We start from the raw sequence: 23642 nt of genomic DNA, 5'->3' as shown, positions 1-23642 counted from the left end.
ACCGACGGATGAAAAAATTCATGCGATTACATTTACCTATACTTATCTGTAATAAAACGTATTACAAAAATCGCGGAAAAAGTGAAAGAGAATGGATGAATAAAGAAGGCGGCGTGCGGTAGTTACAGATCGTACAGATCGAGCGATAACTCCGACAATCGCACCGGCATTCGACTCGCCGAGAGTGTGTATTAATTTCAATTGCAAATTAGTTGTATTGTATAATTATTCACCTACATCGCGGTGCGTAACTCGAGACATTGTATATAAGTGGTTCATTTATGAATCGCGTTTATACTTATATATCGCTATCGCACGACGATGCAGGTATCTACGTTGCACGTAGCTGCAGGTGCAGTGTTAATTTTTTTCCTCGTCTTTGGATATTTCCACACTTCGTAGTCACGTGTTATACGCGAGTTTGAGGTTAAACCGTGTCGACTTTGTGCCTTTTTGCTGCTGCTGCTGGTTGTGTTGCAAGGTGCGCGTAAAACGAAGCAGATGTGCCGTACTGACGGAAAGGAAACAATACGATACATACCTTGACGATGATAAAACGACAGGCTCTTGAGCGATCGCTTCCGTTTAATCTTAAGATCGCTGCTGGGAAATCAGGTTCAGGTTTGCTCTTGTTTTTATTCGAAAACTCGAGTCATCCTGCGGATTGACGTAAACGTCCTTACGTTATTATACCTGCAGCCGTGTCATTGATGAAGATTCTTCTTTCGTGTCAAGGTGTGCATAATAAAATTATGATTAGCGTAGTTACGGAAAGTTTTAAAATTTTTTTGATCGACAAACGTCTAAGCCGGAAGTTTGTTGAGGTATATATATAAATATATATATATATATGTGCGCATGTCTGTGATAACAACGTGCGGTGGAGGTGAGCGACATCTCGAGAGTCGCGGTGATTCATTCACCGTTTGAATAACCTTCGAACTTTGGAGGATGGTTAGCGTAGCCCGAGATATGCATAAATTTATTAGCGGCGATGCTGCGGTCGTTCCGCTTTGCGGTGGTACGTAGGCGGACGGATATGCACAATTTTTTGCCACAATTCGTAATCGTAAACGGTAAGGCAGGCCCCGCGCGTTCTCTACGGGTCGCCAAAGTGTTGCGGAGGGTAATAAAGTAAAACCGAGAATTCCGGACGAAGTAAAACGCGTCCCAGGCACAAGACGGGGGAATTGTCAAGGGGGTCGAGGTTCGTTAGACACGTGAGATACTGCTGCGAGTGGGCATTTCTTTTTTCTACTTCTTTTCCGACAGTCAATAATAGAATTGGAAAAAAAAATAATGAAAGCTTTAAGATAAAAAGAAAATAACAAACGGATTTAAGTAATAAATTCCGGGAAACGAATCGATGCAAAAAAGTGCCGACTTGACTTTTTTTTTTTTTTTTTTTTTACCTCTTAAGCTTTACTTCCTCTCTTTGATGGAAAAACATCGAGCTTTAATTCCAGTAATTGGAGGAAAAAGCTCTCGCGACCTTCTGGACCGTTTATATATATAAAACTTGCCTACGTTTTTCACTCACGTAATCGTACAACACGCGTGTCCTGTATTATTATTGTTGTTGTTGTTCTTGTTGTTGCTATTATTATTATTATTATTATTATTATTATTATTATTATTACATACGTATAGCTCGCGCCTACGCGCGTTTATTACAATATTATGCATTACACGTATACGCAGGAAGAGAGACACGCGAATGATAAAAAGCAGCGAGGACCTCGCGTCGCTGTAATTTTATGTGAATGCAAAATCGTTACGGTATAAAGAGCTGCTGCTATACGGCTATACGGCTATACGGTTATACCCAACGTGTATACCTACGTATGCTTCTCCTCCAGAGACGCTGGACCACCGGAGTCGCCGATGACCGAGAGTCGTCGCCGCGTCGCCGAGCTTGCCAGTTTTACTCTTGACGTACCGCTGACAATAAGACTCCTTGTTATATTCACCTTTTATCTGAATGTAAGTCGCTTTGTTCCTAACTCGGGATAAAATTGATGTACGGGTGTCGCGGATATCTAGTGCGGTAGGTATTTGTCGCACGCACGATGCAACTTGTATCGGAAATTTAACGCGATATGGTCAAGAGAGGCAATTTAACACAGTCTCCAATTATATTCTTCAATTTTCTGTCGGTATCAAAAAATATCGTCGTTTATTAAAAAATGAAATTTCATTTTTTAACTGTAACCGGAGAATTTGGTAATCATGTGTTGCTATTATTTTTACACGGAATAATTTGTACTATATTTTCTTCAGCTGTTTATCATTTTTAGTGGTATTATAAAGTTGGTGGAAAAATTCAATGACATGAAATAGATTGAATACAAGTTTCAATTGTAACAATATTGCAACATTACTTCGGTGTAAATTTTTCTCATAACTATGATAAACAAAAAATGAAATTTTTCGTCACATTGTCAGTAGAGGTCAAGATTCGGGGAACAAATAGAGAAGAGTTATTTATTTTTTTTGTTTTTTTTGTCACCAAGGGGTTAGGTGGCGAACCCTTGGAGCAGGGTCGCAACAAAGTGACAAAAATGAAGGCAGCCCCAACCGAAACTGGTGTATTCATAAACGAGAATTTTTCTCTCCAAGGCGCTATAATGGGAAGTAATTTTTAAAACTACGACGCCTTTACTGCCTCGCCTCGAGGTCAGGTTGTGCTTGTCCCCGCATCTACACTATACGCGTACACACAATGACGTGCACCATGAACGAAAGCACCATCGGCATCGGCATCGGCTAAGCAAGCGTCGCTTTGCGAGACCGGCGTCGCGTCGCCTTGCGTCGGGTTTATGTCCCCGAGAGAAAAAAAGAGCCTTGCCTACCTCTTTTTGGGCTTGTTATCCCGCTCGTTAAAACGTTAATGTCCCCGAAAATATTCGCAAAAATGCAGGTGCAGTAAAACAGCGAGGACCTTTCTCCCTCCGCCTGCGTTAAGGCCCCAAAACGACGCGACCACACCGGCTGCGCGTGTCCCTCTCTCTCTCTCTTTTTCTCTCCCGATCTTGCTCTCGATTCGGAATTCCCGAAACAACGAGAAGAAGAAGAAGAAGAAGAATATTAATAAGAAGGAAAAAAATAACGCCACGGCTTTTTCTGGATGAGAGTATAATTTTTCCTGGTTTGCTGCTTTTTCGTTTTCTTGGTTTCGTTTCGTATCGTTTTCTTTTTTTGTTTTTTTTTTTTTTATTTTTTTTTATTTCTTCTCTTCTTGCTTCTCTCACCCCGGGGATCTCCGCGACTATAAATCTCCGGCTATTAAGACGCATGCGGTTTGATGGCTCGTGCCTCGTTGCGCTATCGTATTATTACGACTCGAGAGGAGCTTCGCTGCACCGCATCGTGTGCAGCAAAGTCAGTCTCGACTGTCTTTCGACTCGAGTCAGCCTTGTTCAGCTCAGGTATACGTATACCGACAGGACTCAACCCTTCTACCTACCCGCCTGCCTCACTTCTTCGTACCCCGATACGACCGTGTTCTAACGTTAAGTGCCAAATCTTCGCTTGTATTTCTACGTAAGATTTACGCTCACGTGCGACAAAATGATGTATCGTAAAAAATCACACTTTATTGGTGTAGAGTTAAACGTGTATCACTTTTTCACTCTCGCGCCTTTGTTATATACGACGTTAAAACCTTAAATGTTTCTCTGATATGTGTTTCCGTGTCCATGTGTTATTTCATCACGTAATCAGCAGCGGCGCGAGTCGGGGTAATGCACAGTTACGAAATTCAGTTGCCGCAGGTCAGGAAGTATTTTATCGATGCTTTTCTGTACAATTAGGACTGAAATTATTATTGCTGTTTAATCGGAGAAAAGTCGGACAATTGTTTGAAATACTATTTTTTTTTTTTTTTTACTTTCGACGGACTAATCGTGACCTTTGTACGATACCTAGGATATATCGTTTTTACACGCGTTAATATAATTTATCTAACGGTGAGGTATGTGCACGCGTGTCATGTTAGCTTACCTGTAGGTGCATTAAATTTTTTTTACGAGAGTTTGAAGAGAGCGAACCCCTTGTGCTGGTGCACGGTGTGGTGGACAGCTACACCGCAGCAACGATGGCAAGGAGGAAAAGCAGTCTTTGCTGGTTATACGAATGTTTTTATGCGTCTACTATTTACTTAGATAACGCGAGCATTGCCCCACACTTCTCTCTCTCTCTCTTTCTCTCTCCCTCTTTTAGGTATCTCGTTGAGAGAGAGAGAGAGAGAGAGAGAGAGAGAGAGAGAGAGAGAGAGAGCGAGAGAGTAAGTGAGAGGGAGAGCGAAAAAGTGACGGATAAAATTATGTCCGTTTACGTTAATTGTATAATAAAAAAAAAAAGGTAGAAAATTCGAAAAAAGTAAAGGAAAGGAGGAATAGGGAAAAAGAAAAAGATGGGAGAAGAATTATTCCGGTTATACCGAATGCAAGATTGAGCTGTGAGACATATACATATACACACACATACATACATACATGTATGTATAATGTAAATTTATTCGACATTGATTTAACACACGCAAACTGACGACGTTGAAATAATTCTTTTTTGTTTTACAAATATTTATTTTCATTTCATTCAATTCTATCACGTTACAGATTCTTTTTTTTTTTTTTTTTAGTCGATCGTCCGTTCGAAAATAATTTTGCAACAGGCTCAAACGGCGCGAGATGAATGTATGTGTATGTGCGTAAAGCAAAGATGGATATTATCGTTGGGAATTTTACAAACCCTCTGGCAGCTTTAACACGTGCGTCATCATCGTTGCCGCGGTCTTAAATTATTAGAGTAAAACGAAGAAGATAAAGAAAGAACAAGCACGAAATCCTACAAACCTTAAAGAATCAGGCATGCCAAACGTGAGAAAGACTAGAAACGGACGGAAAGAATTGTTTGCATTGCTGTTATATATTTTTTTTTTCATCCTCTCCTCCCCTCTTGCCTTGCTCAATTTTCATTCGGTTTCACTTAAAGAACGTCCCGTCAACAATATTGTCGTCAAATTTCACGAGTTTATCCTCTAATAATTACACTACCGCAGGTTTGCTCTCCGCTGCGTGGCTGCCGCTGCAAGAACGAGCAGCAGGCCTGCGACGACAATAGATGTCCGGCCTATGAGGGAGACGCGTGTGTGCTTAGCGCAGTCTGGGTTCCTCCTCCCTCCGCCCCCTTTCCTCATTCCCTCTTTCCCTCTTTCCTATTCCACGGTTCGGAGCGCGCTGAGTGTTTGCCGTACATAAGTATCGCACTGTTTAACAATATTTAAACATTGTCGTCCGAGTGTCGTCGGGGGTGGCAGGGCAGCCGCAGATAAACCACCGTTTGCTTACTCAGCCCTCCGCCTGCCATAACACCAGCTTCCTTCTTTACCTTGTGCTCCTTCGCTTGCCGTATTATAATATGTGCCGAGGAGGCCCCGCCGCAGCCTCGTTCTTAAACTCCATCTCCGTCTCCGTCGCTCCCTGCGTGTCTCCTTGTCTCTCTTCGTGTTTGTGTTTGCGTTCGCGTTCGCGTTTGCGTGCGGCAATGCCGCGGAACCCGACCATCCGGCTCCTGCGGGATGCAGGGAGGAGAGGGCCCTGTCGGTCAGTCGGTCGCGAACGAAAGCAAAAAAAAAAAGAGAATGAGAATGAGAAAAAACAAATAAATAAATAAATAAACAAAAAAATAAAAAAAGTTTAATGAAAACAGGAAAAAAAAACGACAACGAGGAATTCAGAAGAAAAGTAAACAAAACAGAATAGGAAACGAGAAGAAAGTAAACGGACGTTATTAACAGTGATAATAACGATACGGTACCTGTGGAAACAGGGGAGGAGCTCACAGTTTATACACTAAACGTTATGTTGTACACTTTTCATATTCTTGCGTGTCGTCTATTCGTGACATATTCTTCATATTATACGTGGATGAAATATTTTCTTTTTTTTTTTTTTCTTTCTTTCTTTCTTATCGACATATTATACAATAACAAAGACATCGTATTATCGCAGTGTCATTGCTGTCGGTATCTTGAGACGAGGACAAATGCAATTTTAAAAAATTTGCTAACCTAGAAATTTTACGGACGATGTAATATTGGGTTGAAAATTATTGACTGGGAGTGAATCGAAGGGGAGAGACGAGGAGAAGGAGGATAAGGAGAAGGATCGACGTGTGAAACATTCATTACACGTTACCGCGGCGTGCTGCACGGGGACGAGATGATCAGAGGCGCCATAAATCACGACCATCCCATTGAAAAGCGTATACTGCGTGTATACCGTATGCATTAATATATATCTATATTTAACCACGCGATTCGTTCATCGTCCTCCTCGTGTGGCATTATCGTACAGCGAGAGTAATACAATTAACGGTCATTCGTTAACCTGCCTGCTCTTTCCTCAATTCCGTCGTCGGTGTGTTGGGGGGGGTTTGTATTCTAATTTTTAAAAGTTCTTTTCAATTTTTCCATTCTCTTTCAATTTCTCGCGGCAGTTTATCGTTTATATATAGTCACGTACAGCTGCCGCAGCGATTTAAGCGGGAAACCGCGCACGCACATTCGCAGCAACGTTTTCAACGCAATCCGTTCACGGCTGCGGCGATTTAGGTAGAAAAGTGTATGTAACGCGCGCGTATATAATTCGCAACGTTTTCGCCGCTATGTCCGCTGGTGCGGTGCAGTGCCGGACGTTGAAACGCGGCATGCTTGCCATGCTACTGGGAAGCTAAATAGATCGGCTATCTATGCGTAAGTTTATTACGGTCATTAACGACTCGGTGCGTCTTGCGCGCTACGCAACTTTACCCACTTATATATTATTATTGTTGTACTTACTCGGCTAGCGGGTTTCGTCAAGATCACCTTTTATTCGAGGCAGCAGAAGGAAACTCTCGCCGCTTCGGCTTCACCCCCGTTTTTTTTACATACACGTTAATACATACGTAAACGTGCTTACACCGTACGACCTGAACGGCGCTCCCTTTAATCAAGAGGAAGACGTTAATTAACCGACGCGAGAGACCGAATGCTAACTAGCCTCTGCACCGCGGTACCTCTCGCTCTCTCTCTCTCTCTCTCTCTCTCTCTCTCTCTCTCGATAACAATTTATTTTCGCGCCAGACACTGCTGCAGCTACGACGTACCTTATTTTTCATCGCTAACCCCCCTTTTCTCCACGTATTCGTACCCGCGTTTCGCACACGAACGATTGATACTTACTCGCGCAACGTTAACGTGCAATAATTTCGCTGCCCCGCCATGCCGGTGAGAAAACGAGAAGTTGAAAACACGAAGGTAAACGCAATTGATTCAATTTAAAGAACCTCGTTTCAGCGTGTTTTACCACCGTATTTCGAAATATCGATCATTTTTATCTACCTACATGTATAAATAAACGACCTTAACAGGCCTCTGAGCTTTTGCCCTAGAACCTTAACGGGACGGGGGTGAAACAACACCCCGAGCGAATTTAAATTTCTCGTTTTCGTATTAGAAAAAAAAAAAAGAAAAGAACGAAAAGAATGACGTTACCGTTCTAGGATTAATATAGTGTATAAGTCTGTATACGTAACAACATGTGATGTAGCAATTATGTTTATTGTACAAGTTCGATTATACGTACGCGAATGTCACCTGCAGCATGTTTGACACCGACGCATATCGACCGAAAAATAATCTATTCGCATATGCAATACGATCCGTGTATATACATATGTACGTACGTATCCACGGATGTGTTGTGTATCGGTAAGTGTGTATGTAAAAAAAAGTACGGCCACGCAGTGTCTTTGTATATCATTATACGCGTCTTCCTCCCCTATCCTCGATTTTTCTCTCTTCGTTAATTAATGCCACGTGACGAATGTGCGCGCGGTTGTCTATGACGTGTGACGTATGACGTACGACGATGCTGCTCGACGTAAATGTACTATAATAACGACTTACTCGGCGCGCGCCTACCAAAATGAAGCTAAAACGAAACGATATGAGAGAGCTTGAGAACGAGTGACCCCGACGCCGTGATTACATCGCACTCTTCACTCTCCACGTGCGGTATATACATGTTTAATTATATGTGTGTGGGTTAAGGATGCTGCGCAGGAGAGGAGTGTGTGAGAGAGAGAGAGAGAGAGAGAAAAAGTGTGAGACGCCTTCGAGACGACTTGTGAGAGCACCGCGCATAGAGGACACATTGTGCCGCCGAGAGACGTGGCTCGCGGTGTAAAAAACTAAAGAACCGCACACCGTAGAGGCGAGATCCGTACGTCGACGAAGTAGCTTATGCGCGGCGAACCGAGGTGGAGAAAACGATGCCGAGATTCACTCCCCTAATTCGCATAACGCGATCGACTGTTCGTTGCTGTTGCAGGGATTCGGCGACACTGTAACGTCTCCGCAGCGGATACCAGCGGAAGAGCGAACGAGTGAAAGAGACGAAGATAGAGAAAGAGCAACAGCGAGAGGGCGACTCGCATTATCAGGTAGCAGGAATCATAATGGGCCATAATTGCATAAATATAACGTTAATTAACAATTAAGATTGCTGTTTTGCCTAATTGAAAGATGGCGGGTCCGCGGGTCTGTAACAACGATGACTCCCATAGGGAGGGGGTGAAATTAAGCGAAGCGAAATGGAAGGAAGCAAGGCTCTCTTCTCTCCTCGCCTCCCCCCCCACCTTTCCCTGCACCTACACCTTTTCGCCGCAGATCTGCAAATCGGAAAATTATGCAGCTGAATGCCGCACGGCGGTTTATAGTTAGGTTTAGGTGCCGGTTCCCCCTGCCGATTCAACGCCGTACCTCCAGCCTATCGCAATCGCGCTCCCGCCGACCGGAGGGGCATTATTTACCTTTATCGCAATACCAACAACTAATTATTATTACGCTCCGCGGTGCTACTTGTTGCCTCGAGTCTTTTACACCCCGTGTTTCATGGGTGCATGCGTTCATCGGTATCCGTGCGAATGGTTGTAGGTGCAGCGTGCATGCGCGCGTGTAACGAAAACCCTTTTTCTTTCTTTTTATACAACCAACTATTTTTTATTCATACGGTATATTGTAATTTGGATTACAACCGTAAGCGTATAAAAATCACACACGCCTCGAATCTGCAGTACCTAAATCCATGTATGTGTGTGTATATATATATATATTTATTATTACTAGCTATTTTCACTAGTACTACGTTCTGCCACGAATGTGTGCCTTGTCTTGTTATATTTATTATTTTTATTTTTATATCACACTATTGCAAAACTTGTAGAACGTAATTAGCATGGCTGGGGAAAAGTTTCGATTGGAGATTATTGCCGACAATTACTCGTGTGTACACAGTATTGATTTGAATAATTCAGGTTTACTTATAGGTATGTAATTATACATGGTTCGTTGAATTTGAAACTTGATACTTGATACTTGATTCGTGTTACATTTTATAGCTATATATTGCTGTACGTGTATACCAATTTATTCTCGTCGTAGCGATATTTTGTCTTAATTAAGAAATTAGTACGTACTACGATATCAAGCTGCGTACAGTATTAATTATCGGATAAAAAAAAAATGTATATTCTTCTTGCGTCCAGAGATATAAAAGTCATACCTGGTATTATATACATAAAAAAAAAAAAATTGCAAAATTGTGTAAAAAATCGAACGTCTTTGCCTAGCTCGAGAAAATAAAACCTCGTCTCTTTCTTCAATCTCGACCATCGATATTTATTACTTATAGATTTGTCGTAGATCCACGGATCTTCCGGTATCGCGGTATCGGACAAGCGAGTCACCCGTCGCATAATAATTTTCAGTTTATAACCGATGTATCCGGCACGCGCATCTCTTCTTACCGCTGGGCAGTAATTGGCATGATTTGGGACGAGGCGTTCGGCGTTCTCTGCAGAGCCGTTTCTGCATCGCGCTGCGGTGGCTGCAGAGCGTCAGCCATCGGAGATTGGCATTCCTCGCGCGAGAATTCAGATACAGGCAATTAGCGAATGCAAATGCAATTAATTCCCGTTAATCCACCCGGCGGGAAGCGAGGCTCGAAAACGAACATTCCCTCATATGCCACCGTAATCTGTATAATACATGTATTATTACAATTAAACGTATACGCCGGGCGACGTAGCTGAAAACTGTACGAAAAATTATAGTAACAAGATTATTGCAACTCGTCTACGATGTGTGTATAATATACCGACGATCGTACCTCGCCGACAAGTTTTTCTCAAGCCAATGTCTCGAGTTTCGTGATTTTTCCTTCTCGTGTTTATTATTCAACGCCTACGATCACTTTTTTGCTAATCAAATTTCTTTTTTCTGTCTTGCAGATGGTTCAGGCGATCCAAGTCCTCCGGTTTCACCTCCTCGAGCTTGAAAAGGTGAGTTTCTCTCGGTTGTTTTTTTCCGACGTTCTTCTCATCGTTTCTTTCTGTCCATATGATCCGTCTTTGAGTTTCTTTATTTTTCTTTCTTGTTTCCCTCTTCTTTCATTCCCTTGTCGTTGACGATACGAACCACGACTCGTAATCATATCTCGCCATTTGATCGGAATCTTTGAGAGCGTCCCCAGCTGCTGCAGGCAACGTTTGAATATTTAAACAGAAATACGGTATATAGACAACTACTGCACACGGAACGAAGCGAGGTTTCGCCGCGTTTTCTACACTCTCGTTCTGTCACGCCCTTGTCCTTTTGGGAGCAATTAAAAGTTTGAAGAAGAGGACGGAGGTCGGTGACCTTTTACGGTAGGCACCGTTCTTGCAGAGCTTGGAGACTATCGGGCTTATGGAGTCGTTCTTGTACGTGCAGACGGGCCTCGATTCGTGTACGAGAGAAAGAGGAACGGAGAAGAGAGGGGAGGAGAAAGAGAAAGAGAAAGAGAAAGAGAGAATTACGATTATCGCCGGTGAATATCTGAAGTGACTATGCCTACGTAGCATGACGAGAGGTTGAATTTACAACCGCATCAACGTGAATTAGCTTCTTATACCTGATCCTGCCTCCTTTACTGCCGTGCCGCTGTATATCTCAACAAGATACTATGTATACCATTTATATAATACGTATACATATACATACACATATTCGCTGACGTGATATTACATACTCAATTGCGTTCACGATGTAGCTACGTTAATACATTCAATCTATATACGTGCAGGTACATTGCCAATCCTGAAGCAGTCGCTGTTTTTCAGTTTCGCTGCCATCCCGTAAACCCCTGCGATAGTTGCATTGCCACGCGGACAGCTCTCGCGTTTGTAATATGTATATGTATACATATACTATGTACGAGCAATTATATTTTATATACCGATGAAGAAACAGTTGTTGAAATTTAGCTCCCGAAGCTTGCTGCAATTTTCCGTAATTGCGGGTATGTGTGTGCGTGCGTGTGTTTTTTTTTCTCTCTCTTTCTTTCTCGTTTTCTTGTACTAAAACTTGGTTTTATGCATTTTTTCACCTCCTTTTGCGAAACTTTTTTGCAAAATACATATCGGCGGCGGTGCAATTTCACGCGGTCTCCGCGTGTCGTATATTATACGGGTGTAACGTAATCGGTGCTACGATTTAGCTGTCCAATCGTCAACGAGGATGAAAATTATATCTTGTTCGAAATAGTTTGGTTTGGAAAGTTTATGCGCGTGGAAAATCATTCGTTTCGTTCTTTACACGCGTTGCGGGACAGGTAATATGCCTGAATACAAACACTCGGTTGGTGCAGTTAAGAGTATGGCAAACTGTTGCTCAAACGCCAATTATATTACATGTATCACGTACACACTTGTTTATTGGCGAAGAAAAATCTACGGGTCGAAGAACGAACGTTGGAAATTATTGGTAAATATTCCGTGTACGAAATTTTGCCGTTTATCAACGGCTTGAATAAAATTTTTAAGAATTTGGATTTTCATTTTTCCGACTTGAATATAACGAGGGGGATAAAAGCAAAACAAAAAATTGGATATTATTTTAGGTTGGAGTAAAGAGGCGTATTTATTTTTTCAGATGTCGGTAAAAATGATTGCAAATATATAATCTTCTAGAACTAAACAGAAAGCCCTGCAGGTACGATATGCAGCATGAAGATAGATGATGTAGGACGTGTTTTCATTTTTTATTTCAACTAACAATGTGAAATATTTCAGTACTCGCCAAGTATAATATTATTGTTATTCTTTTTCTTTTTTTTTTTTCTTCTCTTTATCACGATGCATCGATCTCGTGAAAATCTATCTATAGAATATAATTTGTTTAATAAGTCACAGGTGTGTTTGAACTATTTACTTTATCACGTGTACAATACTCATCGTCTTCTCTGAAAAGAGAAGAAAGAAATAATGAATTTTCACTGCTCTTAGTATGAAAATTGAAACCTGCAGTAACGGCTCGCGTAACGGAATGAAATTTTTCAATACCGGCACGCGGCGGTAAAACATGTAGTGAAAATGCGAGGAAAACGGTCGGTAGGAAAAAAACACGGGGATAAAAAAAAGTAGTCTGAAATTGCAGAACGATCCTTGACTCTCCCGTTTCTAGACTCGCAAGAAGAAAGATTCTTCTCATACGCGAAGGAGAGAACAAGGGCTCGCTCTTGATTCGGACAAAGGAGGCATAAAGATGGCCGGCGAGACGTTCTCGTTCCGCTGCGGCTGAAACCGCGCGTAATTGATTCGTAGAGGACCATCGACGTCACCGCCCGTACATTGTATGTTAATTCGCACTTACCGCGAACGGTCCACGCTCCTCTCAAAATCCTCCATCCTGCCGTGCCTCAACCCCTCGTCGGCACGGTGGTTGTATAAAAACTTGCTCACGGTGGCAAAAACAATAAATAATGATCAATGTAATAAGAAAATATGCAGTTTTTTTTTCTTATACGCGTAGCAAAATTTTTATCCTAAATATTTTATTCGTCGTTCGTGAAGTTTGCGATGTTGAAGAAAAAAAAAAAAAAAAAAAACCGATCCCTTTTATTCTAAATTCTTACATTGATTATGCACTCTGAAATTTTCTTGGATTGATACCGAAATCTTTTTCCTTTTTTTTTTTTCTCGTCTTTTAAGCCTTCCTCAGCAAGACCTTTATTCGCAGACTCTTATTATTCTTGTTACTCTTCGTTTCCGTACATCGCGTTGTACGTTTAAATTTAATGCGAGGAGCAAACCGGGCCTTCGTGTATAAACCCCTCGGTATATGCGTTGGCTACTCCTGCAGATTTATACGTGAAATTGTCTCCCGAAGGAAGGCGGGGGTTATTCGCAGCTGCCCACAGGTGCATCTAACCTGCAGGGTACCGATACCGGTTGCATAATATGACGATACGTCAAAATTTATAACGCCTCCTTACGCAGGTCGATCGGCGGGATAGAAGAAGGGAGGATGGGAGAGGTTCGAGTTTCTTACGGTAATATTTTATCATACAAAATACCGAACATCCATCGCATTTCCATCGGAATGGCAGCTGACGCTGCCATTGGCCGAGGCGCAGAGAGAGAGAGAGAGAGAGAGAGAGAGAGAGAGAGAGAGAGATAAAGACCGCGGGCTTGAAAAAATCGGATCGCGTCCCCTGAGCGTTCCTTTATACCGCAGGTATATGCATGCATGCATGCATCGGTCGAGGCCCTTGCACGATGCTCATCTCGACCTCCTCGCCTCACCGGTCGGCCCGGTTTATCATGCAATTTTATAGCAATTTTCCACATTTACGGTGATTATATTATATACCTACCTCTACGCCTGATTGCCCTCCAGCCAAACCCCTGCCGATCGGATATTCCTGCCCCGGAATTACTCATACACCGGTATTATTTTATTTCGAATTTTGTACAGGCACTTGTGCGCAGTAAATACAACCACGCGCATAGAACGCGTAAGCAACGTATTATCCGCATCACGCCGTGTAATTGAACCAGAAAATTTGTACGAAAGTAATTTTTTTTTTTTTTCACGTGTATATATACTTATATATAACTGGTTATTTACGTTGTCGATTTACTGAAAATAGAACACACAAGTGTAGTTACGGCAAATTGCAGATTTCGAATTATTTTATTTTGGATGAATTGTATAGTTTTATGCGTTGCGTTTGCTTTCTATTATGGCTGTACATGCATAGATACATTATATGTACATATGGGTTACGGCTGACATGCACGGGGATGAAGGAAGTCTCGAGTCATCGTCTTCGCCGTTGCCGATTAGCGGACGATAGTGAGAGTAACTTTGATTACTTTCCAAACAATGGGTAACGTCAAGATAGTAATCGACCCTTGCCGAGAGTTCGTTTTCTCTATCAAACGCGTCGTTAAACCCCGTCCCGCGCCACGGATCACGGTGTGCTCGCCGCACTTCCGACCCCCTCAACCATCGCCGAATAACCGGTTCTCCATATACCGACCAACAAACAGACCTCTGCATATGCGCACTTCGACGACGCGTATATTTATCACTCTACTCTGATTTCTAACCCTACCGCAGCTCTAGTCCTATATATATATATATATATATATATATATATATATATATATACATATATTTATGACAAACTGTAATAAGCGGAGGAAAACTGGATCGATTTTATTGTCACGCCCGGTATACGGAAGACACGGGAATCAAGGTGCACCTGCGATTCACAGGAATGGAAGGTCTATTAATAATACAGTTTTGTTGTTTCTCATTTTATTTTATTTTATTTTTTTTTATAATCATTTATTTTATTTACCGTCGTGATAACCCGTTGAAAATTGTTCTTTCGATCATTACGATACGTACAATTCATACCAAACAAAACACTTTGTTTGAAAAAGGTGTTTTCTTTTTAGTTTTCTTGACGGACGTACTTGAAACAGATTTCACCCTCTGAGTTATATATTATGAGAGGTGTACAAATTAATATCAAAAATTTAATATCAAAGTCAGTCGAAACGTTGGATTTAGAATGTGGAGATTGATCGATAAAAAACTAAAAAAACTTTTCATCAACCAAACATTATTGGAAAAGAATAAAACTGACGTCTCATGAAAATAAAATAATTCTAATATATTATACGGCAATGATTCGCATTTGGTAGGAAAATATCGCGTGAATCTTGAATCTAGCGACGATGGAGTAAAATAAATTGCAAAGTAATCTGTTGCGCTCGCTGCTGCTGTTGGCTTCGCGGAGCTCGGTGAAAAAGATATTCCATAAATAGGAGTCGCTCCTCGGCCAATGGGAAGCCTCTTAGCCCGCGGTGCTCCCCGTGCATTTAACATTTTTCAACCAATCGGGTATTAGCATAATTACGTTTCGCGGCACTGGCAACGGTCGATGGAAAGGCCGGCCTGACTCTTCGATGCAGCTCGGTTTCATTGGGCTTCACTCGCATCGTCTAAGTGGCTTCGTCTTCGACATGGTCGCTGCGCTTTTAGCTTAGGCTCTCGGCTTTGAGACGTCGTCTAATTCCTCCATAATTTCACCATTTTTTACATGAAATTACAGGTGTCAGTGCCGTTCAACTTTCAATACTGCAAAAAAGGTTTTTGCACCTCATGCAACCGAATACTTGTATTTATACGAGAGGCGGTATAACAGAAATTTGTTCCTCCTCCCATGTATGCGATGTAAAGACGCAATTCTCTTTTTTCCGCACTCCCGGCGCTCGAATCATTATTCGTCGTTGGCTTCGTTCGTTAATTTTCTAAATCAGCTGTCGTTTCGACTGACAAAAAATTCGGCTACTCGTGTCTACACATTGCGGGATTATTTTTCCGTCTCGTTAGCGTCAGGGTTTGTATTTATGTGCATGCCCGGGCGTCAAATCGAAATTGTAGACTCTCTAAAAGTCACGGTTTATCAAATAACACGAATTACGCTCGTTCGAGTCTTTGAATTTAAGTATAGGTCTCTACTAATGATGAACGAACGAACGAACGAACGAATGAAAGAACGAAGGAGGGAAGAAACGGTCGGTCGCTTCGTCCGTAGGGTCTCTGTTTAATATTACGTGTCTCCTGGCAAGGTCTGCAGGCCTGAACAGCTGTTACCTCGAGAAACTAAAGTTTCGCTGTACTGCTTCAACTCTCTTGACTCTGTATTTAAAAAAAAAAAAATTCACTTTGACTCCTTTCGTTTCGGTCTTACAGCAGTTTTGTACTAAAATATTTCTCCTCTTCCCCTCTCTCGTCAAATATTTTCTTACAAACCTTTTGCGGTTTGCCGCAAGTGTAAATAATACATGATATAACGTTTCTAATAATATTACAAGTCTGCGATCGCAGGCGCGTCAGAAACGATTCCGCATCCATAGCTATTCTTATTCTTCGCAACGGTTCTTCCTTCTCCTCGTTTCGGAAGATCCTTTGCTCGCTAACCTGCTCTCGCTCTCCGCAGTCTCATCTTTTGCTCCAGGTTATATTGTGTGTATATATATATAGCATCTTATACCTGCCCGGTCCGCGTGAATGCCGTAAGGGTGGTCAGGCCACGGGGTACAGCCATACCGCTCCCTCCATTACCTATGGCTTTGAAGAATCCTATTGTTCGGTAAACAGGGTACCTCTCTCCCTTGCCTTCTTCTCTCTCCGTCTTCCTCTCGTGCCTTTTTACGTGTATAAACCATGAATTACTCCGATCTATACCTTTCTGTGTCGCGCGTTTGCCTTTCCGAAGAGAAGGAAGAAAAAAAAAAAAAAAAAAAAACAAATAGCTAGGAAAAAAATCCACCCCACCGTTCTCAGCAGTTCTCTGGACAAAACTCCGTTTACGAAATGCTTTCCGGCAATTTTTTCTCCAAGGGATAGAAAGAGAGAAAGTGGGAGAGAAAAGATCAGATAGAAAACCTATGTGTACACAAATACAATGCTTTGCAAACTGTTAAAAAAAAATTACGTCAAAATTACCGGCGGGATAAATGATCGAAAAAATTGTATACGTCAAACTGTGCAGGTGATATTTTTTCAATTATGAGATTTACGTCTATTATAGGTATCTACCTACTTACGTTTTCACCCTGGGTAGTAGGCACGCATCTAGGATGTTTTTATTATTGTCAAACACCGATGTGTCTACAAGGTGTCCCCTGAAGCGAGCACGAATCGTGTGCTTTTGTGCACTTTGAATCTTTTTGCTGGACAAATATCATATTTCAAGATTTGGGTATTAAAACGGTCATCGGAAGTTGGAAAAAAAATTGAGGAAAAACTCGGGGATAGTTTGAGAAAGTGGTGATTTTAAAAAGCTAAGGAACCGGATTGAAGTGAAAAAGAGTAATTTGGGAACCAGAGATCCCAGGGTATTGAATTACCTATACTACGAATGCATGAAATTCTCAACAGTAAGAAGAGCTGTCTTTAGTTTCGAAATTTTGGTCCACATAGAACGACGACGATGGTCTCAGGTATCCCAGGTTATACGAATTACATCGGATTGGTGTTGGTCCTTCTCTCTCTCATATCGGTATTGATTACCTTTATCCCGTATCAAATCTGGTCTCACACACGCGCATATTCACACAGAACGTAATCAGACGTACCAACATATTAATCCTGTATATGTATAAGACGGCGTATCGTTGGAGTTTGGCGGTGGCAGCTCATTGTCAGTCTTCCTAACCTAATCGTAAGCCAAGCACGGAGACTCGGTGCTCTTTCTCCTCTCGGGCTTGTTAAATCGGTCATAAAATAAGAATACGGTCGAGTTCCAGAGGCATGGGATCAGCAGAAGCAGCGGAAGCAGCACTCTGTGCCAGAGGTTCGCCTCGGTGCCGGCCGGTGTCGTGGAGGGTCATTGAGTCGTCCTCACGACAACCGTCGTCCCTCTCCCTCCGAGTTTGAGTATTGTATATCCATCTCGTATCCTCATTCCTACGGCGTTGCACGAGCCGCTGTACGGGCCAGGGTATGAGGTCTCGATTCCACTCCTCCTCGCGAGAGTTACTTCTTCTCGGTATTTATGTTTCTCTCCTTCTGGCCAGCCGGACGGCCGGAGGCTGCGTGGGTGACCGAACGAGACTCATGCATGAAGTCCTCCTGCAGCGAGACGAGAAGCGATACGAAACGGAACCGCAACGCGGGCCGCTATCCTTTTTTTTCCTACGACACAACTCTTGTTGGTTCTTTCCTGAAAGAAGAGAGACCCTGTCCCGTTGGTTCGTAACCCATTCCCATTTCCTCCCATACACTCTCCGATCGGTCGGGGTGCATTGACGCTGGCAGATAGCATCGGAGATAGATCCTTACCCGAGGATGAGGAAGGGAGACAAAGTAGAAGAAGAAGAAGAAGAAGAAGAAGAAGAAGAAGAAGAAGAAGAAGAAGAAGAAGAAGAAGAAGAAGAAGAAGAAGGACTTTTGGGACAGAGTTGCGAGCCTTCTTCTCATCCTACTCTCCCCCCGAGGAGATAGATGAGTCCAGATACACGACGAATCTCGTTAGGAACACGAATGTTTCCCAGACGCCGACGTCGTCGCGGGGCCCTTCGGTACGTTCGGTTTGGTTCGTGAGAAATCGATACAGCAAGGATCCAACGGCGTTGTATATATATACACGCGTATTATTGACCGGCACTTGTGGTTTTCGCGTCACCCACGCCGAACCCCCGGTCTCTTCTATCCCGCCATGCCACTGCACCTACGCGTGTGAACAATGTGAATTGTATGTATACGCGGGCCGATAATCGGTATGCTGGCGATAAAATTCAAACGAGTAATATCACCCACTAACAAGAGCATTTTTTTTTTTTTTTTTTATTTTTTTAATTCTTTTTATTGTTTAACACTCGCGTTGTACAGTTTTGACCTCCCCTCCATCTCCGGTAACAAGAGTTTATTGGTCAAGGACGGTTCATGTCTTTTGGAGTTTTACCGCCATTCGAGTATCCGATTACCCGACCTCCACCGAGACTCGGAAAGATTTCTTTCGGGCTCCGGGATCGTTTCTGTTTCTTTTTTTTTTTCTTTTCTTTCCTCTTTCCTCCTGTCTTCTTCCTTTCTTTCCTTTTTCACTTTCTTTCTTTTTTCAACTTTTTCTCAATTCGAAAACCGCAGGTGTGGCGTGTATCGTAGGTACGCGTGCACACAAACGCTCGGACGATGTAGAGGTATATAATGCCTCACGAACACCCAACGGAGAGACTGACCGGAATTTCTAAAGATGGAGATCCTCCTTTTACCCGTGATCTGGTATACTTTATTCAGGAATTAATTAACTTGGCCGTACGACGCACGGCGAGAAATGAGATCGAAACACGCGGCGCGAGAGGTATTATAAGGTATGCCCACAAAATCGTACATTGGTTCTTTTCACCTTGGTTCGTTTTTTATCTCTCTCTTTTTGTTTGTTTTTTTTTTTTTATTTTATTTTGTCTATTTTCAAATCATCCGCGTGCGTCGACTCCCACACCCTTGAACCTGCGTCGTAGAAACGAACCGTAATTACGTTCACAATTATTACGCAATTGCAGATGACGCTGCGGAATAATATATATATATATAGCTACGATAGTAATACGCAAAAAAGATTGCTTGAGCAACGATCGCTGTTGGCGGAGTTATTTAATTCTCCGAGCAATGAAAATAAAGAGTTGGCAAATTTTTAATGCACCAACATCTTCGAGATGACCATTAATTTTTAGAATTTTGTATGGATTATTCCTCCCGGCGATGTTTCAGAATTATTACCGATCCGTTCGGGATGAGGATCGTAACGTTCACGAAGTCTTTGGCATCCTTTTATAATACAGTATACCTTTATCTCGTGTCGAATAGTTCGGGGATCGAAAACTGTTATACTCTAATCTCTTCGTAATTTTGTTTGCCTGATGGGTATCATTTGGTGAAATAGTCGTAAAAGTTTGTTTTTTTTTTCTACTCTTTCTTTCACGTACGTATGGTATTTGGGAAAGTTGACGTACGTTTCCCATGTAAAAAAAAAGTCGTTTACGTACATTTATGGCTGCGGGAATGACAGGGGGAAAAAAACCCACGTGACGCGACAAACGTCTGGCGTGAATGCTCGGAAAATACACGCGATCCGATCGTGAGTATAAAGTGTGAGGGGTGCACAATGGAGCATGGTAAGAGTCCTTCGCGTCCTCCGGGATACTCGAAGAAGTAAAAGTAGAAGAAGAAGAAGAAGTAGGAGTAGTAGTAGTGGTAGTAGTAGTATAGGGTATGTAGAACGTTTCGAGCCAGGTGAGGAGGGCCATAAAACTCTCGCGGTGAACCGACAAGTGTTTAAACTTTAAAGGCCGTCCTGCTCCGTTCACCCCCTCTGCCTCCAAACACATCGGTATTATATACGCGCACCCCGCGTCGTAAAATGGCTAGTTTCTTTTCTGATCCCTAAATTAATGAGAGCCAATGTTTAACATATGGGTAAACATTGAGCGTCTCTGTTTGCGGGAAAGAAGGAGAGAGATTTGTTTCATCGATCGGGCGAGCGGCGTGTGGTCCGTATCCATCCATCTATACATCCATTCGTACCTGATGGTCTCGATGTGGAATCGACACGAAACGCGTATTCCACGCATGCCGTCCGTGCTGTTACGAGCGCAGTCCAGGCTCATCTTCAATCGCGAAACGTCGGTTCATCCTCAATCGCGAGCGCGCCTGTGTGCGAGAGAGGATCGTGAACCAGCCCGGTCGCACTCCTCAAGGATCAGATTCTAACCAGTTCGGCATTATAGCCGCGTGCAGGACGTGTCCTTCGAAGCTGGCAACCTCCCCGCCCTCCTCCGACAAGAGTCTAGTCATCCTCATAGCCATTGTGCGTTGCCCATACTCGCCGTGGAGCACACACGTCGGGTTTGGCTCCGAGACTGGCCATGGGAAATCTCATCTTGAAAAAGGGTCTTAGTCGAGAGAAGTGTAAAAGAAGGAGTCGAGGGAACGATGACAAAATGCCGAGTAACGGCAAATTCTCAATCAATCCGCGAGGGATTTTCCACCCCTTCATGGATAGTCTTCTCAATTTCGTATCTTCCGATACGTTGACGATATTTACGTGGCGGTAACGATTGGAGTGTGTGAGGATCTTTTTTTTTTTTCGTGTACACAAAGTGACGCTTTTACGCAACGATATACCACGTCGTCCGTACTACGACATATTTTCCAAATCTCCTCGAAGGCTGTGCTGCCAGGCGGGATGACCGGTATCCCATACCCAATGCAGGGGGTATGGCCTGTCAGCTCTCATTTGCATACATAACATTCTGGTCCACCGGACACCGGTCAGATCTCTTCTCCTCCAGCTCAGACAGAGAGCCGAGTCGAGTCGACGCCACATCTCGGACCACCTCTCTCCTTGGCTACGGATATGTAACCTACCTTTACCCACGATTCCTCGCTCGCTCTTCTACTTCGGGCTCTCCGACTGCCTTGGATCTGTTTTACTCGTCTATACCCACCCGTACGAAGACGAATAACTGTCGCACACGTGACACGAAGTCCCTTTTCCCTCAGCTTGCAGCGTCAAAGGTTTCGATCAGGATCGCGCGTATCGTACATTATCACGCCATCACGCCTGTAATACGTAAACTGCGGATGCGTTTAACACGCCTGGCCCAGCTTGCGTCGTTCTGGTTATTCGGCAGTGTCTGACGATGGTTGTTGCAAATTTCTGTTCCCAGGTCCACGAGCTCTGCGACAACTTCTGTCACCGGTACATCAGCTGCCTGAAGGGCAAGATGCCGATAGACCTCGTAATCGACGAGCGGGACAGCACGAAACCCCCCGAGATGGGCAACGGCCTCGACGGGGGTCCGAGGAGCACCGCCGACAGCACCAGCCATACGGACGGCGCGAGCACACCGGACGTAGTGAGTACCTCACCATCTTCCACGAGTTATTATCCGCACGACGCGCTCACCCCCCACCACGCCATCGGCAGTACCACCCCCTTGCAACTGAGCCAAAACCAAAACCAAAATCATAACCATAACCATAACAACCATACCAACCACCAGCAATCGAACACCCCCAGTAGCGCCGCCACAACTCCCAACTCCCTAAAGCGAACGCACCAGCAGATGATGATGGCCGCGGCCGCCTCGGCGATGGCGTCTCCGCACGCCGCTTCCGCGCCCGCGCACGCGCACGCACACGCGGCCCTCGCCGCTTATCACTCCATAAGCTCGGCCGTATATCCGTGCTCGTAATAGCCAGGCGAATTTACGGATCTTATTATTACCATTATTATTATCATTGTTGTTGTTGTTGTTGCTGCTGTTATTATTGTTATTATCATTATTATTATTATTATTATTACTATTATTACTATTATCATTATTATTATTATTATCGATGACGTTGTTATCATTTTCATTGTTATTGTCATTATTATTACAATTATTATTATCATCATCATCATCATCATCATTATTATTATTACTATCGCTACCACTATTCTATATTACGGATATAGAGAGACGACCGCTGAATACTCTAAAACTCGAAGTTATTACGCGTACGTAACAATTTCGGGGATAATTGTCACGAAATATACATATATACACACATGTATATATATACATGTATATTAAATATTGCGCGATTGCGAAACTAAAGAATCGCATCGTTCCGGTTGTGTTGTATTATTTAGTATGATTTTCTTCACGGTGTTGTCGATTCTTCTTTTTTTTTTTTTCTTCTCTTTTATTCCCCTTCTTTCTCGAGTACTTGCGCTTGGATCGGAAGTGTGTTTTTTTTTTTTTTTTTTTGCCTTTTTGTATTCTCATTTTCACTTCATTTCATTTGATTCGATTTTTTTTTTTTTTTGTTTTTTTGTCACGTTTTTTTCCATCTTCGTTACGCAATCACTCTGGCGTTGTTGTTGTCATTGCTGTCTTATTGTTCTCGTTCTTCTTATTCATCTTCATATATTAGTCTTGTTCAGGCGAGGGACGCTGTGTGGTACCCCGCGCATTTTTATCGATACACCCCGATACATAGATTATTGTACATACGTATACATATATACACCATAGGTGAACGCGTGAGTTCAGAGTTGCTCGCGAATCGTAAACGAGTACGTAAAATAGACGGTCGAAAGTGAGAGTAAGAAAAAAAAAAAACGAAAAAAATATTTACAATAAATAATGAATATCTAACCGCGGAATAAGCACATGGAATTATAACGAACGTTCATCGAGTTCCTTTAATTCTTTTACAAGCTTGCGGAATTTCCAGCTACGTACTATCCGGGCATTATTATTATTATTATCGCTGTTGTTGTTGTTGTTGTTATTGTTATTACTATTACATTGATTATTACGCTCATTATTTTTGTTTTGATCATTATAATTATTATTGTTACTACAAACGAAGTTCTTTCAATACCGTAACGTAGCTTTTGTATGCACATGAATACATTTTGCGGGGACGTTGTTGTGAGATTTGAGGAAATCGCGAGCAGCTCGGCGACGTTCGATATATAGGCCATGCATCGATGTACATAATTTACAGTCGGATCTTGTTATACGAGCAACATTATCTGGGTGTCTTGCTCTCAGACGCGTTCGCTGCTTGTTAACCAGATTTTACTGTACATAAGTATAACGATAATCGTATAGAACCGCGGCCTCTGCTATATTGATATATTATATGTATAATACATTATATATATGTATATCAAGCGTGGAGCGTCTAGAAATCG

The 23642-nt window shown here is 42.7% G+C and overlaps 1 protein-coding gene across 3 annotated transcripts in view; it reads left to right on the top strand.

Moving 5' to 3' along the window:
* hth (homothorax) overlaps positions 1-23642 on the top strand; it is a 286555-nt gene that overhangs the window by 33179 nt on the left and 229734 nt on the right. For all 3 annotated transcript variants that reach the window (XM_046610599.2, XM_046610598.2, XM_046610600.2), the window contains 2 exons: positions 10339-10389; positions 21619-21807. In XM_046610599.2, coding sequence (XP_046466555.1) covers positions 10339-10389; positions 21619-21807 — 240 coding nt within the window. The remainder of the gene's footprint in view (positions 1-10338; positions 10390-21618; positions 21808-23642) is intronic.

Source organism: Neodiprion pinetum, chromosome 2 (assembly GCF_021155775.2).
Source record: "Neodiprion pinetum isolate iyNeoPine1 chromosome 2, iyNeoPine1.2, whole genome shotgun sequence".
Lineage (NCBI taxonomy): Eukaryota > Metazoa > Arthropoda > Insecta > Hymenoptera > Diprionidae > Neodiprion > Neodiprion pinetum.
This window is presented reverse-complemented; position numbering and strand designations above follow the sequence as displayed.